Source organism: Urocitellus parryii, chromosome 1, assembly GCF_045843805.1.
Source record: "Urocitellus parryii isolate mUroPar1 chromosome 1, mUroPar1.hap1, whole genome shotgun sequence".
NCBI classification, from domain to species: Eukaryota; Metazoa; Chordata; class Mammalia; order Rodentia; family Sciuridae; genus Urocitellus; species Urocitellus parryii.
The window spans coordinates 72,983,402-73,005,085 of NC_135531.1; the positions used below are offsets into that span (position 1 = coordinate 72,983,402).

The 21,684-nt window shown below is 34.4% G+C and overlaps 1 protein-coding gene across 1 annotated transcript in view; it reads left to right on the top strand.

The window, feature by feature from the left end:
- The first annotated feature begins 271 nt into the window (after positions 1 to 271).
- Adgrv1 (adhesion G protein-coupled receptor V1) overlaps positions 272 to 21,684 on the top strand; it is a 509,007-nt gene continuing 487,594 nt past the window's right edge. The window contains exons 1-9 of the mRNA XM_077795043.1: positions 272 to 335; positions 5,133 to 5,317; positions 7,573 to 7,722; positions 9,053 to 9,148; positions 11,243 to 11,347; positions 13,573 to 13,686; positions 14,551 to 15,116; positions 15,476 to 15,746; positions 16,338 to 16,667. Of these exons, the coding sequence (XP_077651169.1) occupies positions 272 to 335; positions 5,133 to 5,317; positions 7,573 to 7,722; positions 9,053 to 9,148; positions 11,243 to 11,347; positions 13,573 to 13,686; positions 14,551 to 15,116; positions 15,476 to 15,746; positions 16,338 to 16,667 (1,881 nt within the window). The remainder of the gene's footprint in view (positions 336 to 5,132; positions 5,318 to 7,572; positions 7,723 to 9,052; positions 9,149 to 11,242; positions 11,348 to 13,572; positions 13,687 to 14,550; positions 15,117 to 15,475; positions 15,747 to 16,337; positions 16,668 to 21,684) is intronic.

Below are 21,684 nucleotides of genomic sequence, written 5' to 3' on the forward strand. Positions count from 1 at the left end.
GGAATTAATACCTGACTGATTGAAAGAAACATGATATTGGGCTTCCTTGGTGACAATCAGAACATTAACTTTTTCAGGAACTGAGTCAATATGGTGTACTCGTGTCTTGCCATGTTCTATTCTGAAAACATTCTTTGTTTATCTAAATGTCCTAAGTTTTTTAACTAGCCATTCCCAGTTTTGAGGTGGAGGGGAGAATACGTACTTTGAGTACAGATGGTAGTGAAAATTGCATGAGCAGAGCAAAGGTGCACAGGACTAATGCTGCTGCATGCTAGAGTGGACCGGGGGACCTTCCTTGTGGCAGATCTTAACACTGGTTCACAACGTCACAGGTTGGAGATTGACATTGAAGGAGACAGAAAGTCCAACCCAAACCCATAGAACAAAAGTGTGATTCATTGTCTCAGTAACTGGAAAATCAAGAGTAAAAGTGGATTCAGAAACTTAAGCTTGGTTCTCCTTTCCACCTCTCGATTCATTCTTCAGCTATTGGTTTCATTTCCAGTTCGTGGGAGAAACTGACTCCAATCATCACAATCTCAAACCCTTGAGGTACAGATAATCTACATCCCTGTGTTTAAGCAAAAGTCTCAGAATTCTGTCTTCTTGACTTTATTACCCCCATCTGAATCATTTACATATCCCTTTGAGTTTTTTGGAGGCAAGGACTATATCTTAAGTATTCTTGCGTCCTCAGCAATTAGCACAGTGTGCTAAAACGTACAGTAGGCACTCAATATACAGTCCTTATGCTAAGCTGTAAATTGCTCTCTGAAAATAATCAATTTACATTTTAAGAGCTACTCTAATGCATTCCAGGTTTCAATTCTGAAATTTTCTTTGCTTACAGAATTAGGTGACTTGTTGGTAGAGTGAATATGATTATTAGAACTAAAGAACCTGTGGACTCTGCACCTGTGTGTTATCAAGACAGTCAAAACTTTATAGTATAATTCAGAAAATAGGAAGGAAGAAAGTAACCTAACTCTCAAGTTATCTATTTAGCACAGTAAGAGATCTATGAAGGGATGAGACATTGATTTGAAGGAACAGTTTTAACTTCCTTTGAATCATACCCAACAAGAGTGGGAGGTGTGAGAACATAGATGGTAGTTAGAAATGAGAGGGTTTGAGGACTGAAGTAGCATGCCAGTAGAGAGAAGAGGAAGAATGTCATTGATGCTGAAGTTATTCTTTCACGATTGTGACAGCATGAATTACGCACATTATGATCTTCAAACATATGTTTGAAATTCAGTTTATAGAAAAATTTAAAATAAGTGGTCTGATGTGGCATGTAAAAATTTTTTTATTAAATCTAATAAGAGAAAAAGTGACCTGTGATGTTAGTAATATTATTAATGGTGCCAATTACTTATGCCTAATCTTCTGAGTTTAATAAAACATAAAGGAAGTTCTAAACACTAAATTTTTTAGTATGACAGAGGAAAATGTACTTAGTTACTCTAAAAAAGAACTGTTCAGCTTTTGTGTAATTACCCCTGTCTTCTAATGGAAACGTCATTTTTAAAAGTTTTTTTTCATCTTTTAATTTCTGTTGAATGCCAACTTTGCCCCAACAACCTTTCTTGCAGTGTGAATAGATGAAAGCCAAGGAGTTGCAATTATCAATGATGTCACACTGTTTGAGTCATTTCCAATCATGCTTGTTTGTTCATTTTGCAGTTTCAAGCTTATTGATGTGAACCAATTTAAAATGAATTTAACTGACCTAAACATAAGATCTTAAATCTCTAATTGCCTGGGAAATTGTAAGAATGCAGCTTTTGAGTTCACTGGTCCTGACAATAAAAGATGCTGTTAAATATTTAAAATAGCCAAGAGAATAGTAGTGTCATTTAAATACATGTAACATTTACCAGAATAATAAGGTGCACACTTTTAGAAGTCTCATAATTATGAATTTTGTGGCAGTTTGGTTATTTTGCATTTTAGTTTAAAGTATTTAAATGCTTGGGAAAATGTAGTATGAATAATCTATCAGATTATTTAAGATGGAGATGTGTGATTTCTAGGATTAAAATTTAAGAGGCAGTGTAGTTGGGTCTCTGGGTAAAGGGTCTAGCAGTGGACTCTAGGATTCAAATCCTGCCTAGCCACTTAGCTTAACTGAATGACAAGACATGGTAACTAACCTGTCTGTGCCTTAATTTTCTTGCTTTTTTTTTTTTTTTTGTGCTGGGATTGAACTGAAGGGTGCTTAACCACTGAGCCACATCCCCAGCAGCCCTTTTTATGTTTTATTTAGAGACAGTGTCTTGCTAAGTTGCTTAGGGCCTAACTAAATTGCTAATGCTGGCTTTGAATCCACAATCCCCTGGCCTTAGCCTCCCTAGCTGCTGGGACTACAAGACTTAGTTTTCACACTATACAATGGTATTAATGATACTGTAACCTTCACAGAGATATGAAGGGATTGAATGCATTAATGTGTGTATAAATACCCAAACAGCACTATATAAGTATTTGTTGTCATTATTACTCTCTATAGGTCATTACAATGTTTCTTTAGGGTGTATGGAATCATAAAATGCAATTTCAGAATAAGTAGAGAAACACATGAGGAACTTTGTAGTAAGTTCACATCTCTACTATTGAAGAATTATTAGACTAGGGCCTTTCATATGTCCACTTGAAGACATATTCCTCATACTATCCCTTATATTAGCTATGATAGACAGTGTTTTTCCAAGTATATCCCAAGGATTAGTTGCATCAGAATGAATCGGATGTTATTATAAACAAACCCGAAGGACTTAAAATCAGCATACTATAGTGATGCAGCCACATCAATGTTCCCAGCAGCTCAATTCACAATGGCTAATCTATGGAGCCAACCTAGGTGCCCTTCAACAGATGAATGGATAAAGAAAGTGTTGTATATATAAACAATGAAATAGAACCCAGCCATAATGAAGAATGAAATTATGGCATTTGCTGGTAAATGGATGCATCTGGAGACTATCATGTTAAGTGAAATAAGCCAATTTCCCAAAACCAAAGGCTAAATGTTCTCTCAAATATATGGATGCTAACTTATAAAAAGAGGGGCGAGAATATAAGTGCTTTGGATCAGACAAAGGAGAATGCAGGGAAGGGAGTAGGATGGGAATAGGGAGGACACTAAAATGAATTGGACTTTAATTTCCTAAGTTCATATATGAATACATGACCAATGTAACTCCACATCATATACAATCACAAGAATAGGAAGTTATAATCCATTTGTGTATAATATGTCTAAGTGCATTCTACTGTCATGTATAACTAGAAAGAACAAGTAAAAAATTTTAAAAAAAGACTAAATGGCCTCAAACTAGAACAACTGGATCAGAATTTCTGATAATAGGAATTGGGATTTTAAAAAATGCCTGGTTGATTCTTATGCAGAACAAATTTTGATCACAATTCTCAGTTGTTTGTGATTCCCTGTTCTTCTGCTATAATTGCATGTAAACCTCAGATGTCTTCTTAATTCTATCAAGTTCTATTATACCTCCTATGCCAGGCTTTGAGAATTTTCTTTCAAAATCACAGTAGACTAAAGTCAGTCTTTCTCTTTTACACCCAAGGCCTATTCTTTCCATCATTCTAAGACATTTATTTCCTACTACCTGTCATAAGTGGGATATGAAATCATTCTGGCTTTGGAATCAAGATTTTCCCTCCTTGACTTTGGTTTAGCTCAGAGCTGCTCCTACCTATAACAAACATGGGAAAGCATTTCTCACTTATGCTTTGCTTTTTTTCCCTTCCTTTTCTCCTATTTTTTCCTCTATTTTCTTTCCACTAAGGTTCCTGGATTAGAAGTCAGGAAAGAATGGTGAAGTCAACTGTTGAAAAAGATCTGTTTTAGTTCTTTAGCCTAATGACAGGTTTGCTTGGAGAGAAGGAACAACTGTAAAAACATGTCCCGGTCCTCCAGAATCTCTGTCCCTTTTGGCCTATGTCCTTTTCTTGGACTCCATATGCACTCTGAATCTCTGTCTATGGAGGTTGCCACTGGGAGCCTGTGAGACATCACTAAGCCATCATACCCTGCATCCCCTGAATATACTTCACTGAGCAAATTGCATCTAAACCCTAGAATATATCAAGAATTTGTGTATTTGGTGATTCCTAAATAAAAAGCCATGTGTGGCCAGATGGAAATACCACATGTGTGAGCATTTTATTACCTCTTGGGCATGATAAAGATCAATGGGAGGCATTTTGGCTCATAGCATACATAAAGCAACGCTCCTTTAAAATGCATGGACTCATTAAGTTCGAGTGACTGATCACATAGATCCATTGGAATCTTAATGATCCGTGAGATAAATTGCTCACATTTTAGAGGTACATCTACATTACAAAACAGCATTTCTTTCAATAGGCCACTGCGGTGTTGTGCTTTTGAAAACAGAGCTGAAAGTAGGAACAATATTGATGACTCATAAATGCATATATTGTAGTAAGAGGAAAGCAATAGGAGTTATGGAAAAGAAGGAAATAGACACTTTACCAAATTTGCTTATTTAAAGCAATGTGGATTTTTCTAAGAAGTAGTATTGACATTTTAATTAATAAAATGGAATTTAAGTCTTGGAAATTTAGGTCTTCTTTGAAGGATTAACAGTTCCTAGCAATGACTAAATTAAAAAAAAATCAAGATAAATTAACAAACAAGTAGACATCAACCAAGAAATCAATTTATATATAGGTAAAACTTCAGCTTCAACTGTGTTAGTGTTGGCTGGTATTTTCCAGTTTTATCTGAAGAAAGATGGACTTTAATTAATTTTCTGTCCCTGCTTAGGTTTTTCTGAGACTAAATTGTGCCAATAAGTTTTGTAAGAAATTAAAGCAAATAAAGTTTACCTTATAAATACCATCATGGCATAGCAAAAAAATTGATTACAAATAGTAAAAGGAGAACTGTAAGAAGAGAGTGAAATTTTTAACTTACTCCAGCATCAAAAGTTCAAGTTGGATGGCTTAATGTTTGATGTATTTATATCTTTGTTGTCGATGAACTCTTCATTATATGTTTTTACCTATAGATACAAAATATAATGATAATATATTAGCTATGTTATGTGACTAATCTTTTTTCTTTATTCCTATAGGGATGCCCTCTGCATCTTCATTAGTAAACCTTCTTTCAGCTTTATTCATCTCTTTTGTATTTGGAGAAACAGAAATAAGGTTTGCTGGGCAAACAGAATTTGTTGTTAATGAAACAAGTACTACAGTTATTCGTCTTGTCATTGAAAGGATAGGAGAGCCAGCAAATGTTACTGCAATTGTATCGGTGAGAAATTATTATAGTTCTATTCTTATTGAAATAGATATGAAATTTCTAGTTGTAATGAAATAATTTTTTTTCTGTGAGTTTTTTTTGGAGGGAGGGTTATGCTTTTTTAATTTAGAGCTTTATACTTATACAGGGTAGTTGGGTTCATCCTGACAAACTTGTACATGCATGAAATTTGATTTCAGTTTGTGATTCCTCACTTTTCCTTTCCTTTTATTCCCCATCCTCCCTCCCCTTACTATGAGATTTTGAGTACTAGTCTATTTATGATAAATGATTTGCAGATAATACTATTCTACTCATGTCTCTTATAGGCTCATAGAGTGCTCCAGTGTAGCCATGTGCATTTGACAATAGCATTTTCAAGATAAAGACGGATGATTTTAAAGTGTTTGTGTCTTTATTTTAAAAAAAGAGCATTTTATTTTGTATAATTTGAATCCTAGCATCCCTGCTTAGACATATTGTCTACTGCAGGATGGCTTAGAGAAAATACATGAAATATGTAAATGAGAATGGTTACAATTTTTAAAAAATTAAAAAATTTAAAAAAATTAAAAAACACCAAATTCTGTTAGAGATTTCTTCTTGAGGGGGTAACTAAGCTTATTAATTTAAATAAAGTTTATTAGAATTTGTTAAAGTCTTGATCTACCTCTGCACAGTTCAATTTTTGAATGGATTGTGTATGTCATGTGTTTTAATCAAAAAGTAATGTCATAGGACCATTAAGGGTATTGGAATATAAAAGGCACAAAGTACTAGAAAATTTTGTTTGCAAAGGCAAATTTTTAAACAGTAGGTTAAACTGTCATATTATGAAACATTGCAAAAACAGAAGAAGAAAAACTACTTATGAAATCTACTCAATGTTGTAATTTTGTACATTGCTTTTAGTTTTCACTTATACATGACATATATGTATATACTTACTGAGTTTATTCTTAGTTCAAGTACACATGATATTTGATAATCTTTTAAATATAATCTTGATAGTAACCTAATAATTTTCAGGTTGTTCCATTATTTTCACTTTTCTTTTCTTTTAACCTCACAGGGAGCTTTCCCCATCATTGCTCCCAATCTTTCTTCCTTTCTCTCTCTTTTTTTTAATAGTTGTAGATGGACAGCATGCCTTTATTTTATTTATTTATTTTATGTGGTGCTGAGGATTGAGTCCAGTGCCTCACATATACTAGGCAAACATTCTACCACTGTGCCCCAGCCCCAGCCCTATTTTCACTTTTCTTGACAGTGTCATTGCATTCTGATCATTCCTTAACTGTTTTTCATTGAGGTTGCGTCTAGGTTTCCCTGATATGAATATTTCTCCATATTGTGAATTATTAACTGATTTTCATAGGTTGGATAACTGTATTTTTTTGCCACTGGCTCTTGATAACACTGATACCATGTCATTTTTCTCTAGTAAGATTTGAGCACTAGTTTTACAATATCCCTTGACAACTATTTTGATTTATCAAGTATTTAAAACTTACTTTATTTTTATAAATTAGAACTAGAAATTGACTACAATTTTTCTATACACGTTCTTCATTTTTATTTTTATGAAGTCATATTTTTTTCTCATTTTATTTCCTCTTTGATGAAAGAAATCTCATTGGGTTTGGTAATGAATTGCTCTTTTATAATTTTGTAATTATTATTCCCCTAGAATCTTATTAGCAATGCTGATTTTACAGAATTTAAGATCTTAAAAATTTAAAGAAAATTTGTAGGGACCAAGAAATTTCAGATTGGATCTTTATTGGAGTTGCTGTGGATAATATAAATTCAACTTCAGGCTGCAAGTTTTGAAAACAGCAGTTTCTTTGAAACTGATTGGGAAAAGAACTGAATTCCTTGCAGTTTTTGGCAGTTCACTTCCATCTCTTTGTGAATTTTACGTACAATTCTGCTTCTTATTAGGTTTGGTATAGCCCATTCAGGTCAATATAGAGGCAGAGAAAAAAAAATTCACAGCATTACTTTCCTATGTAATTGTTAATTTTCCATGTAGTTATTTCTTTTTCTTCTACAACACAAAGAAATGTTTTTTATATAGAATCGTTTATTATTATTATCTTTTTTCTGAAGATTTTTACTAGTTTTTAAATATTTATGTTTCATAGTTTTGTACATCCTACTATAAATATCAGCACCATTTGATTTATGCTTTGTCTCTTGACAAAGCATCAGTTTTGCTTGTCCTAACTGTTCAGTATGAATGACTTGTGTTTTGCATTTCATAGCTGTATGGAGAAGACACTGGTGACTTTTTTGACACATATGCTGCAGCTTTTATACCTGTGGGGGAAACAAATAGAACAGTGTACATAGCAGTATGTGATGATGATTTACCGGAGCCTGATGAAACTTTTATTTTTCACTTAACATTGCAGGTAAGTCATTCTTTCCCTTTTAACCTTAAGCTCATAAAAATCTTGCAACACTTAAAAATCTATTTATCTAGAGGTAAGATGACCAGGTGGTAGTGGTTTTCATAGAAGCCAGGACCACAGTGTCTCTGGCAATCCCCTATTTTGGTTACTCCTCAGACAAAATGTTTAGAAGATCCTCCAGCTAGTGTCTGGATCCATTCAGCTTTCTGAGGCATTGCCTTGACAGATGCTCCAGCAACCTCATTTTCCCTTTTACCCTTTTCCTTTTTTCCTCCCCAACTATCAGATGAATAAAGAATGAGCATGACTTGTGAGTTCAAAAGAGAAGAATACAAAAAGCAAGCGTGGAAGTCCTTTTGCCTTAGAATAAATTCAGAATACCCTGTGGGGGGGGGGAACTTGAATAGCTTAAGATTTAATTGAAATTTATGACTTGATCTGTTGGATTGAGGCAGTGACTGCTAACTTCAATCAGTCTAGTTAATTTTTCTGAGAATTTTTAAAGAATAATTTTGGAGTTATTAGTCTATTAGTTAGTTATTAGTTTTAGAGTCATTGTTTCAGAGTTGTGAAAATGACACTTGAAATAGGTGTGTTTTGCTTTTGTGAGTCATTCTTTCTTTCCTATTCTTTTATGTTGCCATTGAATATCAATAGAAACGTTTCAGAAAACTCTAGTTTTATAAGAAAAAATGCTTTAATATTTTATCTTTATTTTTAAATTATTTTTTATTATTTGGTACTGAAGATTGAATTCAGAGGTTCTTAACCACTGAACCACATTCCTAGCTTTTTTTATTTTGAAACAAGTTCTCACTAGGTTGCTTTGTGCCTTGCTAAGATGATCGGGCTGGCTTTGAATTTGCAGTCCTCCTGCCTCAGCCTCCTGAGCTGCTGGGATTACAGGCATGAGCCACCTTTTACCTTATTTTGGCTTTATGATTTATATAACAACTAATTCTTAAGTTTCAGCCCCTTATATAGTGTAAGAAAACAAATCATGTTTAAATAGAATTTCATATTGCGTAGTTAATTCCACTATATTAGTGAATGGCTTTATAGTAATTCATAACAATTTGTAATATAACATTAGTAGGCAGTGATTACTTTAATTATACTATTGTTAATAGTGATTAATAGTTTTTAAAAAGTTTTTGAAAATTATCTCATTTTGGGACCTTTTTACCAGGTTGTCTTTATTCAAATATGTTTTCTTAATCTACTTATTAAAAATATATTTGTATTTTTATTCATATTCTACATAATTAATTAGAGACAAATTCTACTGAATGATTTAATTTATTATTCTATTCTTGGACGTTTATTTTAGAAACCTTTATCGAATGTGAAGCTTGGGTGGCCAAGAACTGTTACTGTGACAATATTATCAAATGACAATGCATTTGGAATTATTTCATTCAATATGGTATGTTATAATTTGATGATTCTAATGGTTGCCAGGTAATAGTTTTTCATGATATTAGATAACATCATCATATCCTTTGATATTTGAATAAAACTCAGCATTACCTCTGTCTCTATCCCACATTCTGTAGACCTTGCATTTGTTCTACCTGAGATATTTGTGAACTGAGAAGGTTTCTAGCATCATGCTCACCACTTATAATGTCTTTCTGCATATCTTTCTACTTGTCTCATTTGTTACCTCTGTTGGCTGCTCTCTAACTCATATGTATACCCAGGTACCTTTTGCTCCAATTCCACTTACAGAAAGCATTGTCTACTGAAAGAATACTGATAAAACCCTCAGCAACCTTAAAACTGAATAGTAGACATTACAGCTCTTCAAAATTCTATAGTCAATTCCTACCCGAAAAATTTCCTGTTAATTCATGATGTAGACTAAAGATCCATCTCATTTCCCTCAGTTTTTCTCTGCAGTTTATTTTCTTCCCCTCAATACCAAATTCCTGAGCTATGGACAATCCCATGTTCAGAGGGTTTTACTTTTAGAAACAAGCACAAAAGACAGGTCTGTCCTTGAGACAATTTTTTTCTAGCACTTGAAATAAAACAGGATTTTATCTCCAGTACAATTGTATTTAGCTGCTAAGTTTTAGGCTCCAGCAACCTTCCTGAGAGTGTTTTTGAGATCTGTTGCTTAGCATCATTAATAAAATAAGATTAAAATATGATCCCAGACTCTTATTCATTTTCCAATCTAGATCACTACTACAAATGGTAGCATTATGTCCTTTTCTTAGTTCCTTATCTTTGAAACAGATGGGTTATATAGATAAATATGATCTTTAGAGTTGCCTTATCTTCATTAGAAAAGATATTAGAGTAACATAATTTAGTAGATATTTGGTAACTTGCATTAATAACATTCATTGAATTACTCATTTTAGTTTGAATTAAAGGAAATTATTATGGAGCAGGCTTCGTTAATTGCTTAATTTCTCTCTATTGCTTTCTCTCCAGGACATTCCCTCCAAGTTATCACCCCAATCTCATACTAATTAGTTTAAATGTTGTTTCCATTTCCCCCCTTTCTTTCCTTTCTTTTTTTTTTTTTTTTTTTTTGCATTATATCCATTAGTTTCTACAAATCGATCCTAATCGCTGAGATTGGTCCCAGGTCTTTGACTGGCGGGGTCTCAGTGCTGCCAGGCAGCATCTGACAGGCTCCAACGGAGTCCCATGCTCTTCAAATTAAACTAAGTAACTTTTAAGCTCAGCATAGGAGCTCAATAGGCTGACTTCAGTTTCCAGCCTTGATGATTCTATTGATAATAAACATGATACAGATGATGGTGACAATAGCCAACATTTATTGACCCCTTAGCATGTGTCAGGAACAAGGATAAGTGCTTAAAATACATTATCTCAGTGAAATCTCATCACAACCCTTTGGCACAGGTATTCCTAGCCCCTTTAATGAATAGGGATATGGAAACTTGGTGCCACTGTGAGAGGTGGCCACTGCTGCCATATCAAGCGTGGGCTCTTGGTGCATCCTCCTTCCTCCTCATCTTCCTTGAGTTTCAGCCAACCAAGCTGACATCTTTAAACATTTGAAGTTCTTACACTTTCTGTTCTTGTAGTGATCATGTCCTGAAAGTCACCAGGGGTTGTCTGGTTTTCAATCACAAATTGACCAGTGATAAGGCAAGGAGTAAGGTACAGGGGTGCTTCTAAGGACTTACTATCTTGGTGTGGAGGTTTAACTCACTTCTGTGACCTGGGCTCTGTGAGCATTTTAACTTACCATCTTTCAACTATAGAACCTTTGATTCTTTAGCAGAACAGACAACTGGTAGAACCAGGTCAAGAACCTACTCTTTGTTTGGCTAGTTTTATGCTCCCTTTACATATTATTTTGAATTTTTTAAACATTTTTATTAGCCACGATTAATTGATGCTGGGAATGTTATAGTCACAAGAATACACAATGTGAATTGATTTGCCTGTGCAAAGTTAGCATTTCTAAAGTAATAGTTTTAACCATTGCTTTCTTGTTTGATTAATGTGGGATTGTCTTTGCTTGTCCCAATAGCCTTCATCAATCACAGTGAGTGAACCCAGGGGCAGAAATGAGTCTGTGCCTTTTATTCTCATTAGGGAAAAGGGGACCTATGGAATGGTCACTGTGACTTTTGAGGTAAGTTTACTTTGGAACACTTTCAGTGAAAATACTTTAAAGTCCATACCAGATGACTATAATTTTCAAAATTAAGGTCCTTTGTAAAATAAACACAACACTAAAAAAAAGGTAAATACTTTTGCTATTTATACATTTCATGGTTAATATAAATACTTTCCTTGCTGCATATATATATATATATATATATATATATATATATATATATAATGTAAACATTATATATATAATGTTTACATTAATAAAATGTATAAATAAAATATATATAATGTTTACATGAATAAAATGTATCACTTTAAATATGGAGTTACAGATGACAAACTAGAATAATGTTATTTCTGTAAATTTCATAGAATCTTATATATATATGTATATATATATATAGACACATATATATATATATATATATATATATATATATATATATATATTTTAGTTGTTGATGGACCTTAATTTAATTTATTTATTTATTATGGTGCTGAAAATTGAACCCAGTGCCTCACACATACTAGGCAAGCGCTCTACCACTGAGCCACAACCCTAGCACTCATAGATTTTTTTATGATGAACATTTTCAAGTACAGATTTTAAAAACAGCTGTGGATTACTGAATTTTGTAGAAAATTATTTTGTATCTAGTTTCCCCCGATTTTTTCTCAAGACACTTAATGGATGGTATTAATAACAGATGCTTTGACCATGGAGGATCATGGGTGCTACAAGATGTGGCATGAAAAAGATAGGCAGAGGATGAGATGCATTTCTTAAGTGCTAGCTATAACCATTGTTTACTGCTTAATGACCATCCTCTCACCACACTGCTCTTCTATGAGGTTCACATTTAAATTTTCAGCTCATTTTTGTGTTTTATCACATATAAAATATGATCAAATGTGCTTTTTTCAAACCTTATAGTACCAATTGCTACCTTAATTATTAATGTAAATGCAGAAGATACTTGGATTGATAGAACACAAGTCTATTGTAACATAGAAAGGTTTTATTTATACTGAAGTATGGCTACATTAGAAGGTAGTCATATTAGTTACATAAGAATGTAAAATAAGTAAGACAATGTGAAAAACATCATAAACACTAACTAAATATATAGTATCCCTGCAAGTTCTACATGGAAACCTTAAGCGATTTTTCATGTTCTTAGGAATATGCATTTAGAGAATAATTTCAAAAAAAACTATTTCTAATAAAAAATATGGGAAAAATTAGAAAATAATTGGCCATGGAAAGTATATGTGCTCTAAGTTACGGTATTTTCAGCTAATCTATGTATGTCTAAAGTTATTTTATTGGATCATAACCTTTTGTTTTGTTTAAATAATTACAGGTAATATTTGTGGAACAATTTTATATTTCCATATGCTGTTCTAAGTACCTTACACAGATTATCACTGCATCTAAAAGCAGCCCTCCCCAGCACTCGGTCTCCTTCAGATTTTCATGTTCTTCTTCATAGTAATTGTCTGCATCTAACACATGTCTGTTTGTTCACCATTTGTTCTCTCCCATTATCTGTCCACATGCTTTGTCTACTATTGTATCCTCAAAAAGATCAGGCACAGAGTACTCAATAAATACTTTATTAAATGAATGATTTTATTACATCTTCATATCCAGCCTGTGAAACGGAAATTTTTATGTCCATTTTAAAGATGAGGAAAATGCTGCACAAGGTTATTAAATAATTTGCCCTAAGTCACACTGCCAGTGGTGGGACGTTTCCTTCCATTTCTTAAGGGAATTTATAATCATGAATACCCTTCTGCCCGGGAAGAAATATTTATAGAGTTCTCCCACAAGGTTTAATAGAGTGGTTTAAAAAAAAGATCTTAGAAACCACATAATTTAATTTACTAGAGTGAAGGTGTGTAATTACATTGCAGACCCTGATTGTTCTTCAGAAGGGCAGACATAGATTTGTATAATTCTTTTTTTTTAAACATCAGAAATTTATTAGTTGCTCAAAACATTACATTGATCTTGACACATCATATATCATACATTTGTTTCAAATGGGGTATGAATTCTTATTATTCCCACGTGTACAGATTGCAGGATCACATTAATTATGTATCCATGTTTATACATACTGCCATAGATTTGTATAATTCTTGATGAGCATCTTTAAATTTCAGATTTTTGTTAACTGACATCTAATCTAATGAAATATTTTGTGTTTTTTGATGGCATTGTCTAATTCTTTGCAGGTAGAGGGTGGCCCAAATCCCCCTGAAGAAGATTTGAGTCCAGTTAGAGGAAATATCACCTTTCCCCCGGGGAGAGCAACAGTAATTTATAACTTGACAGTACTTGATGATGAGGTGGGACAATTTTAAAAATTCAGAGGAGACAAGGACTCTTGTCTGTGTAATAAGAGTGATAAGAGAGCCTATGCCAAGTGTTAATTTGTGTTCAGTATTTGAAATTATTTAAGAATACAATATAAGAATGTAAGTCTTTTGTAAAGTTTGTGTATTGTGTTTGTGATAGCTTTTTCATTGCTATGACAAAATACCTAAGAGAAAAATCTCAAAAGAGAAAAGATTTCTTTTGGGTCATGGTTTCAGAGGTTTCAGTCACTGTTGACTGGCTCCATTGCTGCACACCTGTGGTGAGGCAGAGCATCATGGTGGAAAGGGTATGGGAGAAACAAAGCTGCTTACCTTGTGGCAGCCAGAGAGCAGACAGAGAGAAGTCGGGGGTGGGGCGGGGAAGGTCTGGGGACAAGGTACATTCCCCAACACATGCCCCCTGAGGCCTGACTCCCTTTACATAGATTCTACCTTCTTCAGTTTCTTCCACTTCTGATAGCCCATTTAGCTGTGACTCCAAGGGATTAATCCATTGATGAGATCAGAGCCTTCACAGTCACTTTCCAAAAGCCTCATCTCTGAACACTGCTGCACTGGGGCCCAAGATTTTACAGATCTAACCCATAATAGCAGCCAATCATACTTAAGTATGAACTCTTTACCAATTGCCTTATTAACTTTTCCATTCCTATATGAAACAGGCTATTTACCTTTGGAAAATAGTTTAATAAATGGAGACTATTTGCTCCCTTCAGTTACAGACTTTTAAAAAATTTCTGATTGATTGTATTGAAACAGTGACTTTTTATACTTTGGTTTCTTTGCTGATGTTTTGACTATTGATGTTTTGCTACTGTAATGTTCCTTTTCCAGGTACCAGAAAATGATGAAATATTTTTTATTTACATGACAAGTTTAGAAGGAGGAGCTGAGATTAACACATCTAGGAATTCAGTTGAGATTATCATCAAGAAAAATGATGCTCCCGTGAGATTCATTCAGAGTGTTTACTTGGTGCCTGAGGAAGACCACGTACTCATAATTCCAGTGGTTTGTGGAAAGGATAACAATGGAAATCTGATTGGATCTGATGAATATGAAGTTTCAATCAGATATACAATTAAAACTGGGAATTCAACAGCACATGCCCAGCAAAATTTAGACTTCATTGATCTTCAGCCAAACACAACTATTGTTTTCCCACCTTTAATTCATGAATTCCACTTAAAATTCCAAATAGTTGATGACACCATACCAGAGATTGCTGAATCATTTCATATTATGTTGCTAAAGGACACCTTACAGGGAGATGCTGTGCTAGTAGGCCCTTCTATTGTTCAGGTTACCATTAAGCCAAATGACAAACCTTATGGAGTCCTCTCATTCAACAGCATCTTGTTTGAAAGGCCAGTTATAATTGATGAAGATACAGTGTCAAGGTATGATTTACTTTAAATTTATTGCTACAATTATATTTATGTATTTTTATAAGATTTAATTTTTGAGGTGTTGGATACAACATTGAATTGTTGGGTATGAGTCATTTTCTCTGCATGGCTTCACTGTTTCCTTTGTATTTTGAATATGATTTAACTATGCAAATGAACTCATATTATGGTCATCTCCCAGGATACTTCCACATATCTACTCCTTCATTCCTTAGGTATACAGGGTTAATTATTGTTTGTGACGGACTCTGCTTTTGCCACTACAGTATATAAGGGCCAGCTTGATGTTGGGAGAACCTATCTAAGGGAAATTGTATGATGTGACAATATATTCCTGTTTAAAATTCTAGATTTGAAGAAATTACAGTGGTTAGGAATGGCGGGACCCACGGGAATGTTTCTGTGAACTGGGTGTTGACACGCAACAGCAGTGATCCCTCACCGGTGACAGCAGATATCAGACCAAGTTCTGGGGTTCTCCGTTTTTCACAAGGGCAGATGTTGGCCTCAATTCCTTTTACCATTGTTAATGATGATCTCCCAGAAGAGGCTGAAGCTTTTCTACTTAAAATTCTGCCTCATACAGTACAAGGAGGTGCCGAAGTGAGCGAACCAGCAGAGGTAAAGCTCTTCTTATGCTTTACTCTTGCCAGTATTTCTGGGATGCTGAAGAGCCATGGAATTTGATCAGACAAATCAAATTTCTATTTAGCTCAGTGTGACAGGAAGAACTACGGATATATGATTCCCTACCTGTTTATCAAAATTCACTTTTTTTTTTTTCCAGTGCTGGAAAACTGAGGACCTTGGGTATGTTAGGCTAGTGCTGTACCACTCAACTATTCCTCTAACCCTAGAATTTTTTAAAATTTATAATTTAGGAAAGTTTTCAAATATTTTTTGGTTTACCTTTTACTCTCTTACATGTAAGAATGAGTCATTGTAGACATGGTATATAAGTAAATATTAAAAATTAGAGTAGCCTAGGGGTTGGGGTTGTAGCTCAGTGGTTGAGCGCTTGCCTCACATGTGTGAGGCACTGGGTTTGATCCTCAGCCACCACATATAAATAAATAAATAAAATAAAGATATTGTGTCCATATGCAACCAAAATATAAATTAAAAAAAATTAGAGTAACCTAGATTATTTAGATTTTGATCATCTCAGATGTGAGTTTTCTGTACTTTAATATTTTATTTCTTTATTTGCAGCTTTTGTTTTACATTCAGGATAGTGATGATGTTTATGGCTTAATAACATTTTTTCCTATGGAAAATCAGAAGATTGAAAGCAGTCCAGGTGAAAGACATTTATCCTTGAGTTTTACGAGACTTGGAGGAACTAAAGGAGATGTGAGGATGCTTTATTCTGCACGTTACATTCCTGCTGGAGTTGTGGACCCCCTGCAAGTGAAGAATGGCATCTTAAATACATCCAGGAAAAACAGTCTCATTTTTCCAGAACATAAAACTCAAGTTACTACACAGTTACCAATAAGAAATGATGCCTTCCTTCAAAATGGGGCCCACTTCATAGTACAGGTACTTTAATGATAAAAAAAAACAACCAATTTTGGTTAAACTGTGAGTGTACTTACCTTTGTGAGTGTAGTCAACAGTTATTTTGCTCTCAATTTATAGTTTAGATTTTACTTGTTATTTAAAGGTATTTAGGGAGCCCCAGGAGAAATGGTGCCTGTTCCTTAGGTATACAGGGTTAAATAAGACAAGGACTCTACAAAAATGAATATTAGGCAATGTTAAATGTATACCAGATATGAAACGCAAAGTTAAATGTATACCAGATATGAAACGCAAATTTTAGACTGCACTGGATGACATAATAGAATAATTTAACAGGCTGTTGCAGCAGAGGGTAGAAGAGAGACATTAACAATTTTTTTGAGTTGATATGGGAAAATGTAACGTAAGAGTTGGGTTTTGGAATAAATACGTTTTCATAGTGAATATTATAGGAGAGGCATTCCAGAGATTAAAAAAAGCAATATGATAAAAATTGCTTTTAAATAACATGCCTCTGATTTATTTATTATTTGTAAATAGAATCTCTGGACTTTTCATTATTTAATTAAATGGAATAAGGGCCCTGAAATATATCCTTCCATCTTTGCTCTCTTATTTATGACCTTCTATTAACCAACACATTGTTTTCCTCAAGCTTTAGCAGAGCTGCACTCAGTGATGTTATGTTTTTCATGCATTTGATATTGGTTGGTTTTGAAAATTAGCAATAAAGTCTGCTTATCAAGTTTTGATTATATAAATAAATTTAATACAGAATCAAGCAATATGAATGGCTCAATAAAATTACAATCTTATGTCATCATACATTTTGTCACCTGAAATATGTTAAATGAATTTATTATATTCCATTAATTTATTTGAATCATGCTTCATTTAAATTTATTTCATAGTTTTGCTTAGACTTTATTTTATAATTTATTATTGACTCTTCTGGGATTTTTAATCATCCCCTTTCTATATAAGGGCCAACTTGATGTTAGGAGAGTCTATCTAATGTTGAACCTTGAGTTTAGATATTCTAACTTCTTGCTTCTTTCATATACATCTCAGGAATTTTTTATTGAACTCCTGAATTTTCTTGATTTTCTTCCTTTTTCTTCATGGATTATATTATTGTTTTGTGGTAATATATCTCTCCTCAAATACATGTGCAGAAAGGGTATAGGCAAGGGAAAGTTTCTCAGTTGCTGAGCAACTGAAAATGTGAAATTTCTTTACATTGATATTTTGGCTTAGTAGACATTTCTAAAATGAAATAATTTCCTCTTCAGCACTAGGAAGTCATTGTCTTTAATTTCCAGAGTTATTGATGTGAAGGGAAGAAAATTATTTGCCTTTTAGGTAACTTGCTTGTGATCTCTGAGGGCACGCTGTGACTTACCCTAGGTGTCCTGGATTACGCATATGTGTCTCCCACCTTGCTCAGCACTCGGCTGGGCAGCCTCTTTCATTCTGAAGACTGTGTCTTTCTTAGCTGATTCTCCACTCATGCTTGTGTTCTGTGAATTTCATGAGAACTCTGGCCAAGAGGCTTCCTGGTTGGACTGGGGTGGGGATGTATGATTGGTCAGTCTGTAGGGGAGGCTTACTTGTGATGTGCCGACTCTAATGTTACTAATGGTGGGAGATCTTAATTTTCATCTTTATGATTATTTTGTGTCTCCTCCAAGTGGGAAAATTTTGGTATTGTGCATGCTTTTATCTATGGGGAGAACCCACTCTCTGGAGGACCCTTAGATTTCTTTTGGATTGATGGGTAAATAGCACACAGCTTTTGTTATGGGTATGTTGTGTCCCCCAAACACTTATTATAGGAATGTTCAGAGATGAAATGATTAGATTATGAGAACTGAAACCTCATTAGTGGATAATCCATTTGATGGATTAATAATTTGAATGGACTACTGGGTGGTAACTGCTGGCAGTTGGGGTATGGCTGGAAGGCCTGGGTCACCAGTGGTGTGACCCTTTGGGATTACATCTTGCCTCTGGCTCCTCACTTTCTTTCTACTTCCTGGATGCCATGTGCTGAATAGCTTTCCTCCACCATGCCCTTCTGCCTTGCTATTCTGCCTTACCTCCAGCCCAATACAATGAAGTTGACTATCCATGGACTGAGACCTCTGGAACCCTGAACCCAGAGGAGTAAACTTTTCCTTCTATGTTATTCTTGTCAGTTATTTTGGTAACAGTGATGTAAAGCTGACTAACACAGTTTTGTTCACAATTGTGTCCCTTTCTTCCTTGGCTTGTGGGATGCTCTTGTGAGATGAGTGGTCAGATGTCAGGGATCTGGGTCTGTGAAGTGGAGTAGACCAGGCCTAGAACCAGATCTTGTTGAGCAAGAAGTTTAAACAATTATAATCTGCCACCAGGACACTTAGATGTGTATTTAGAAATTTAAGAGAAACAACTTTAAGTTTAGCACTATACAAAAATCATGCCATAACTTGTTTGGTTTTTAAAGTTGATTCTGTTAAATGGGAATGTATACTAATTTCGTGAGTTCACACTCAAGGTAGCTTGTCCAACATTTTTGAGAGTCTCTGGGGTATATCTTGTTGAAAGTAGTTTCAAAGTTTAACGGTTATTGTCCTTTCTGATGTCAGAGCTCTCGTTTGTCCTCTGCTCTGTATTCAGAGCATTCTCATTAGTATTCATCTAAGATTTTTGTCCATGATATCTCAGTGTTCAATTCTCCCTTCTATTGGATTCTGATCTCACATAGGCTACAACTCATAGGAAAACAAATTATTAAACAAATGGAGTGACACAAATATATCACACTTTGTTTTCAAAGACCCCTGGGTGTCCTGGTAATTCTAGAGGAGTTGCAATCATATGAAGTAATTGATGATGTAGAAATGTTGTTCTGGAGTAATAGAGAATATTTCTGTTTTTCTGAGAGAGAGAGAGAGAGAGAGAGAGAGAGAGAGAGAGTTTTTAATATTTATTTTTTAGTTTTCGGCGGATACAACATCTTTGTATGTGGTGCTGAGGATCGAACCTGGGCCGCATGCATGCCAGGCCAGCGTGCTACCGCTTGAGCCACAACCCCAGCCCTGAGAATATTTCTGTTTCCATTCTAGTGTTCTAGTTTATTTTCTAATAATGCCTTGCAAACAGTTTGGATAGAAACTTCTACATCTATGCTAATGCCAGCAAGTTTTTTTTTTTTTTTTTGCCAGCAAGTTTTAGATAGTAAACTTAATCTTGGGAAATATTCAATAGTTATTTCAAAGTAGCTGCAGTGTATTCCTATCTTAACAAATCTTCATTAAGAACCTTTTCAGGGTCAAACATTATCCTAGTTATTTCACTTCAGCATTCTATAAAAATATGACAGAATTTATTTTTGAGGACACTTGAAAACTGAGAAAAAACTTGAAGAAGGATGTGAAATCTGATTTTTGATGATCTTGGATCAGAAAATCGTTTGCACCATTGATTCCAGACTCTTGTTTTTTATGTATCTCTCTATTCAGTCAAAAAACAAAGCCTTGCAGTGCAGACAGTTAATGGAATGCTTGTTTGGGGGGGGCGGCGGGGTGGAAGGCAACATTAGTCACTGACACAATTCCTTGAGGTTAGCACGGTTGTTGGCTCTGGAAAGCTAGTTGGAGTAAGAAGGTTGTGTAGTTTGCCGTGCACACAATGGATAAACAACTCCAGGGTAGAAAGCATCAGACTGGGTGGAAAACTGAGGGAACTGAAGCAAGGAGAGCAAGACATGCACTCATCCTCCTCTAACTATTCTCAGCCAAACACATTAGTCTGAGATGCAACTCTTGGCAGAAATGGAGACACTATTGTGCTGTCCTAGTATCAAATCATCTGAAAGCAAAGAACTTTATGAATGAATGGAGCAATTTTGATTTAGCAGATGCTTAGGAAACCCAGACACAAAAGGTTTATAGACTAGGAAATAAGCCATGCTGATGTACCATTTCAAAATTAGCATTTCCTTTTTTTTATTTTTTAAAAAATAAATGACAGCAGAATGCATTACAATTTTTATTATACTTAAACTGCACAATTTTTCATATCTCTGGTTGTATACAAAGTATGTTGACACCAATTCATGTCTTCGTACATGTACTTTGAATAATAATGTCTATCACATTCCACCATCCTTGCCAATCCCCTGCCCTCTCCCTTTCCCTCCACCCCTCTGCCCTATCTAGAATGTGGCATATATACACAATGCAATTTTATTCAGCAATAAAAGAGATTAAAATCATAGCATTTTCAGGTAAATGGATAGTGTTGGAGAAGATAATGCTAAGTGAAGTTAGCCAATCCCAAAAAAACAAATGCCGAATGTTTTCTCTGATATAAGGAGGCTGACTCATGGTGGGGTAGGGAGCGGGAGTATGGGAGGAATGGATGAATTCTAACATTTCCTTTTGTTTAGTTTATTTAATAAACTTCTGTTGTTATTTCGTTGTTCACCAACATCAAATGTTTTATACATATATATATATATATATATATATACACACACACACACACATATATACATTGTACATATACATACACACACACATAAAATTTCTCTAGAAAGAATGTCAGTTGTGAAGTTTCAACTATATATTTACCTTTGCATTTATTTATTTTGCAAAGTAAAAGCAACATTCTAAGAATCATTTTATTTGGATTAGTCTGCCTAGCAACACTTGACAAAGTTGGTCAGTCTAACTTTTTTTTTCTTTTACTCAAATGAATACTTACCAAAAAAAAATGGAATTTTTCATGTCTTTCTCTATATATGATTTTCAAAGCAAATGTGAGAGATTTAAAAAAGACATTTGCTTTGCCCTTTAAAATTATTGATCAAAAAGTATGAAAGTATGTTGGAAATCAGTACCACTCCTGTCCACTTGTGGAAATCAACTTAATTTCTGTTGGTGGTTACTTAGTGGCATTATTTCAACATTACAAAGCCTGACAAAGGACTCTACAGAGTGGGAGATATATGATGTTTTGTTAAACTTAAAATTGCATTTTAACTTAA